The sequence below is a fragment of the Callospermophilus lateralis genome, chromosome 19, assembly GCF_048772815.1.
Source record: "Callospermophilus lateralis isolate mCalLat2 chromosome 19, mCalLat2.hap1, whole genome shotgun sequence".
Taxonomy (NCBI): domain Eukaryota; kingdom Metazoa; phylum Chordata; class Mammalia; order Rodentia; family Sciuridae; genus Callospermophilus; species Callospermophilus lateralis.
In genome coordinates this window covers 21,632,466-21,639,145 of record NC_135323.1, presented here as the reverse complement: position 1 = coordinate 21,639,145, position 6,680 = coordinate 21,632,466, and the positions used below count along the sequence as shown (strand labels likewise).

The window sequence follows — 6,680 nt, the reverse complement described above, 5'->3', positions numbered from 1 at the left end:
CACACTTGCCTCCACTTGCTCTTAGGAACAAGTAATCTTACCCCAAGAAGGCTTGCCCTTCACCCAATTCACAGCCACCAGGACATCTGTAAAACAATTTATTGTACAAAACAAGGTGCATCAAAAATTAAGTGTTAAAGAGCTCTGATTCCAAGGGCTGGGGACTGGACTTTCTCCATTAAAACGTCTTCACCCAGTCCCTGCTAAGGAGTCAGACTGGGTACACAGCCCCTCAGTCTTCCAAGAACCCCCAGCCAGGGGCCAGGAGGATGAGAACCCCCCCGATACAGGCATGTGAGTATGGGCCTAGGGCAGTGAGGCAAGGTGTCCCCCTTCTGCCAGTGGCCACAGGTCAACAGTGGAGGGTGGGCTTGAATCCAAAAATAGGCTCTTCCTAGGAAGGCCTGGGCTTATATCTGTCACAGAAACACCAAAATCCCTCTACAGTCACCAAAGCAAGAATGTAGAACCCATCAAAATCTGGGTACAGGGGAAATTTTCCCTAAAAATGCCAACTGCAAATTACATTCTACACAATTGAAGCAAGGGTTGATGGCCTTTGGGGGCAGCTGTGTAGGTCTGTGACCTTCTGATCTCCATGTCCTGTAAAGGAGCAGCTGAAGGTCAGCACTAAACATCCCTCTAGGGTCTCCTTGCCTCCCTATATCTACCCCAGGATCCTTGTACTGAGAACGTTTCACTTTCATGCTTGTTTTTCCCAGATTTGGACATTAATAGAGTGGAGCTTACAAAAACCATGGGACAGACTGACAGGGAAAATCCCTGGGAATGTGAGAACCTGTGGACAAAAGTCTGGTCTCTACCTGAGAGTGGCCACAGGAAGTGGCTCCCTTCAGGAGTGGGGAATGGTCTATAGGCCCCTGTGGCCTCTTGCAGAGCCCTGAGGGAGGCAGTGCACACAGCAGAGACTCACACAGCCTGCAGCTCCCCCTGCAGGCGACTTAGCTCCTCTAGCTCCTGCTTGTGGCGGTCTGTCTTGTGGGCCACTAAGGAGCGGTAGAAATGTAGGGCAAAGGCCACAAACACAAGGCCCACAGGTACCATGATTGCTGTGGAGGCCATGGCTGCTTGCCAGCCTGGTCCGTGAACCCCACCATTACTACCACATACCTGCCGGGGGGGGCAGGCCTCAGAAGGCTCAACCTGTGATGGGGTTACAGAAGCTGAGGATGGTGGAAGTTTGGAAGCTGGACCAAGGGAGGAAGCCACTGGTGGCAGAGTCCCAGACACATGGGATGTAGGTACCATGGGGGCCGGTGTGTCCAGAGGGGCCCCAATGGGCACAAACTTGACCCAGCCCACCAGGACAACTTCAGCCAGGAAGAGAAAGGTGCCCAAGGCAGTGGAGAAGCCCCAGGCCAGCTCTACATAGCGGTGGAGTCGCTGGTGTGGTGACTGGTGAACAGAGTTGAGGTTGTGGATGTTGCTCACGGCTTCAATGTGGGGCAGTAGACATGTGGAGACCATAAGTGCAAAGAGGTGCACAGCCACTAGCACGGTGGTACAGGCACTAAAGGCTACCAGCAGGCCTGGTGGGTATTCATGGTCACTCTCCAGCTGTACCTCCACCATGGCCACCTGTGGGCACAAGAGGGGATGGATTGAGTGCCCATAACTTCCTTGACAGTAAAGGAATTTTTGTGGCTGTTAGGACCCATGACTGCTATATCCCTAGGACCTAGAGCAGTGCCTTGGTTTCCCTGCCTACCTATTAAGAGGGCTGGATGACATGTTTCTGACAGTTTTACCTGGTTATAACAGGGTTTAGAAAACATAGACTCTGGGCCTCCTAGGTTCATTCTTGACCCTACAAGCTGTGTAATCTTTCCTTCTTTCTTTCTTTGCAGTACTGGGAATTGAGCCCAGGGGCACAATAACACTGAGCCACATCCCCAGCTCTTTTTATTTTTTTTATTTTGATGCAGGATCCCACTATGTTGCCCAGGCCAGCCTTGAACTTGTGATCCTTCTGCCTCGACCGCCTACTTGTTTGGTTGGGATTGCAGGTGTGTGCCATCATACCTAGCCAGCTGTGGAATCTTCAGCAAGTGATTTAGTTCTCTCTGTGGCTTAAACTCCTATATGAAAAATGGAGATTGCTAATAGTATGTATAAGGTTTTTGGAGAAATTAAATGAGATAATACACATCTAGTGCTAAGAATAGTGTCTGGGCACACAGTAACCACTAGGCAAGTGTTTGCTGTTATTATTATAGTTGATGCTAAAGTCCAAAGCTAGAGTTTGCAAATTGGCACACCACACCAATTTGCAAACATGTTGTCTTGCGGGCTGGGGATGTGGCTCAAGTGGTAGCGCGCTCGCCTGGCATGCGTGCGGCCCGGGTTCGATCCTCAGCACCACATACAAACAGAGATGTTGTGCCCGCCGATAACTAAAAAATAAATATTAAAATTCTCTCTCTCTCTCTCTCTCTCTCTTTAAAAAAAAAAAAAAAAACAACATGTTGTCTTGGCTCACACAGTGTGCTTTTTAAAAAAATGAATAAGTGGCCTACTTTTAAAACTCAGGAGATTTCATATAAACAATACTTATTTCCAGATCCTCCTGAAAACTTAGCAGATCTGGTCACACCAGACTGACATTCAAGCATGGCAATTATGGTTTTTCCCTTTGGACAGATCATGGGGTCTCTTGATCACAATTTCCCACCCAGCCAAACTGGCATTCGTATTACCTGCCTGGCCTTCGCAAACAGAGTTGATGACCATGTTCTAAGCAAATATAAATTTGGTCTACAGAGCCAGGCGCGGTGGTGCACACCTGTAATCCCAGCAGCTCAGCAGGCTGAGACAGAAGGATTGCAAGTTCAAAGCCAGCCTTAGCAATGCAAGGAGCTTAGCAACTTAGTAAGACCCTGTCCCTAAATAAAATATAAAATAAGGCGGGAATGTGACTCGGTGGTTGAGTGCCCCTGAGTTCAATTCCTGGTACCAAAAAAACAAAACCCAAACATTGTTGGTCTATAGAGCCAGAATGCTTAAGTCCAAATCCTGCCCTTTACTTGTTATGGGGCCTTGGGAAAATGTCCTAACATCTCTGGCCCTCAGTTTTCTTGTCTGCTACATGGGCATAGGGTTGGGGTTGTAGCTCAGTGGTATAGTGCTTGGCTAGCATGTGTGAGGGTTTGATCCCCAGCACCACATAAAAAAATAAACGTATTGGGCTGGGATTGTGGCTCAACAGCAAAGTGCTCCCCTAGCACTTGTGAGGCCCTGGGTTCGATCCTCAGCACCACAAAAATAAAGATATTTAAAAAAATTAAAAAATAAAGGTATTGTCCTATAACTAAACTAAAATAAAATTATAACTAATTTTATAACTAAAATAAAATAAAATTAATGGCCATAATGGTGATACGTCTTTCAAAGGGCAAAATAAAGAATGCACATGAAAAGTTCTGGGCACAGTACCTGGTACTTAGTGACAATTGAATACAATCCGAATAATGTTATTTTAACTCAGGCAACCTGGGTTTTAGAATCTGGTTCTTTCCTCTTTCCTAGTTCTTATAGGCTCCATTAAGATTGCTCTGGGGGGCTGGGGATATGACTCAAGTGGTAGCGTGCTCGCCTGGCATGCGTGCGGCCCGGGTTCAATCCTCAGCACCACTTACAAAGATGTTGTGTCCGCCGAAAACTAAAAAATAAATATTAAAATTCTCCCTCTCTCTCTCTTTCTCTTTCTCTCTTAAAAAAAAAAAAAAAAAAAAAAAAAAAAAAAAAAAGATTGCTCTGGGGCTAGGAGAAGGAAAAGGAAGGTGCAGAGCCTGGCAGGTGATGGTAGGAAGACAAGCCTGAGTATTTTAGGAAACTGGGCCATGGCAGATGTCAGCAGGTGTTTTTCCACAAACAGGGATCTGGGCCAGGCTTAGTTCTGGTTTTTCCCAGGGTCTGGCCCAGGATTGATCTCCCCTGCCAGGACTGGGGACGGTCCTGCCCCTAGAACCTACACATCCAGCCTCCTTATCCTGGAGAGAAAGCTCTGACCCTTAAGTGTAACCCTAGCAATCTGCAAGTCCTGCAGCACACCAGACTGTCCTGTTGGGAACAAGTTGGAACATGGGGCTCACTTTCCTCAGCTAGGTCCATGGGTGGCTGCGTCCCTCCTGTAGTCCAAACAGATGAGGGGAGTTAACTCCCTGTTCCAAGATGTCATCCCTATCAGGAAGGTGGGCAAATCTTTGGATTCTGCAACAACACCCCCTCCCCATATCCCCCATGAAACAACTAGGTCTGGGATGACCCTTAAAGTTACAGATTTTCCCTATCACCATTCAAATCCAGTGGCTATGGCACAGAAAGGGGCAAGGATTAACCCAAATCACCTAGGGATATGACCCCATCTCAGCTCCCTCTGGTGTCCACATACACAGGAGGAGCACATTCCCCAAGGACCCCCTGCTTCCTGTAAAGAAGGTGGGGGAGAACCCTGGATTAATTGGATTGCATTCTATATACCCTTCCCCTGCTGACTGCCCTTGGCAGAGCCTCAGTTTTCATACCTGTCCAATTAGCATGTTGGTCTGAGCCACCTCTGGTGAATAGGTCTTGCTCTGACACGCCTGGATCTAGAGTTCCCAATAACAAGAATCTCAGCTCATCCTGGGCAGGCACTTAGCAGGCTACAGAGGACGCACCCTCCATGATCTCACAACTTCCCACTGGCTGTTCAGGGAGTGGAGGTTTGTCCATGGTTACACAGCTGGCCATACCCAGGGAGGAACAGGACTTATGTTGACTCCGCACCCTGGGACCACCCTCAGTGCCACTTCCTGAGGCCACTGTGGGACCGTTAGCTGACATCATCCTCCCACACCTGCAGTTTATCAGCTTTAGAATCACTTATCCAGCTTCCTGATCAGTTTCCTTCCCCAGCGGCATCCTCAGGCATCATCTCTTCTCAGAGTTTTCTTGGACGAAATCTAGCACTCTTTGCCGCTATTGGGGAGTAGCCTCCTTCCTGGGATGGGCTTTCCTTCATCTGGGTGACCTCTCCACACAATTCATTCTTCCAGACCCCCTGGCCGTGTTGATACAGACCGCATCCAGCTCTAATTTGCCTTTGAACCTGGTCAGGAGGACTCAGTAACCATTTCTGCTGGAAATATGCTCCTTTGGGACCACTTTGTTCCATCGTTGCATATTTGTCATTGATTTGTAACCCCTTCTCCCACGACACCTAGAGGACTAATCTTCCCCATGGTCCGGTTTATATTACTAGGGTCCTGTTTATATCTCTTCCCCCAATATAAAGACACTTCTTCAGTCATGGGACCTTGCTTGTTCTCCCCTTTGGCTCTTAAAGTCCGTCCTTCCCTTTCCTCTTTCCCTGTATTCCTCGGGGAGCCATTTACTTCACCTCCGACCGGTGCCCCCCACGTGCTTCACCCCCCCACCCCACTCCCCGCGTGCCCCTTCCCGCCCCTCACCATGGCGAAGCCTGACAGCAGGGCAGATGTGCGGCTGGAGGCTTTGAGCTTGGCTCGGCTGAGGTAGAGGCGGCGCCAGCTGAGCGCCCGCAGCGAGTGCTGACTGGCCCCCATAAGGTCCAGGTAACCGCGGTGCACGAACTCCCGGTACGTGGCCGAGCCCGCCGGGCTCTCGACCTCCGGGTTCAACGGGGCCTGTTCGCCCACGTCTCCCTCGCCGCCCTTCATCCTGGGGGCGGCGGCACCAGTAGCGCCGGGCGGTCAGGGAGGGGCCAAGGCACCTCGGGGACCCCAGAAGGGCCGATCACAGCAGCGGGGAGGCCCCATCCCCGGGCGGGGTGAGCGCGGATGCAGGCGGCAGGCTCCCAGAGAGGCGGCCCCAGCGGAGCAGAAGAGTCGTCTGCTGGGAGCCCCAGGGGCCGAAGTGGGACGTCGGCCGATGCCGAAACAGGAACTGGGGCAGAGGCGGAGCCGGGGAGGCCACATGATGGGGTGGAGCCGGGGGACCGAACCCCCCGCAGTCCCAGGCCTGAAGGGAAAGATCTGGGGACCCCGCGATCCCAGTCCACCAAAGATATCCATGCGCCCGAACCCGATCCAGGTGAACCCTCAGTTCCTCTGTAACTGGGAATTCTTGGGCCCTGGATCACTCCTAGGTATACCTGGATATTCTTAGGTGTCCAGACCGCCAAGCCCCCACTCCCCCAACCTAAATACTTAAGTCGAGAAAGGTGACTCCGTTATGCAGGATCTAGCCAAAGCCCTTCCTCCAAGAACCCCAAGGAACGAATTTCTGGCCATCCTCACCCTACCCATATTCTTCCCCGACACGGCAAAAACACACACACACACGCAAACACGAACACGGTGGCCCCGGCTGGAAGATTTTGAGTTTTATAGCAAACCATATTGTACAGACTTGGGGTCCAGGGGCCCAGCCCGGCTGGGTCCCCAACACGTCCCACGCCGGGCTGCCTCCTCCCCCTCCCCCAAGCGGCCCCATCCTCAAGCCTTTCCATCCCCAGGCCCCCCTCCCCTTCGGCCTTTGGTCCGCCCAGTCCCTCCCCCCACCCGCGCACCTCCCTGTTACCTGAGGTATGTGGATAGATTTCCCCCTCCCCTACATAGTACAACCCGGCTGCCCCCCCCCAGGCCTGGACTGAGGGGCGGAACCTGGCCCAGCTCCTCCCTCTGGCTCCCAAGACCCCA

The 6,680-nt window shown here is 51.4% G+C and overlaps 1 protein-coding gene across 1 annotated transcript; it reads right to left on the bottom strand.

Moving 5' to 3' along the window:
• Positions 1–81: 81 nt before the first annotated feature.
• On the bottom strand, positions 82–5,902 carry Orai3 (ORAI calcium release-activated calcium modulator 3). The gene is made up of 2 exons (XM_076839731.2): positions 5,472–5,902; positions 82–1,599 (listed from the first exon to the last, which is right to left on the bottom strand). The coding sequence occupies exons 1-2, from the start codon at positions 5,697–5,699 to the stop codon at positions 931–933; spliced, it is 897 nt and encodes a 298-aa protein (XP_076695846.1). The 5' UTR covers positions 5,700–5,902; the 3' UTR covers positions 82–930.
• Between the last annotated feature and the right edge of the window lie 778 nt (positions 5,903–6,680).

Excerpts from the sequence above, each read along its gene's own strand:
- Orai3 (XM_076839731.2), bottom strand. The coding sequence starts at position 5,699 with ATGAAGGGCGGCGAGGGAGACGTGGGCGAACAGGCCCCGTTGAACCCG. Across the intron at positions 1,600-5,471 it reads TGCTGTCAGGCTTCGCCATG|GTGGCCATGGTGGAGGTACA; the intron begins GTGAGGGGCGGG and ends TTGTGCCCACAG.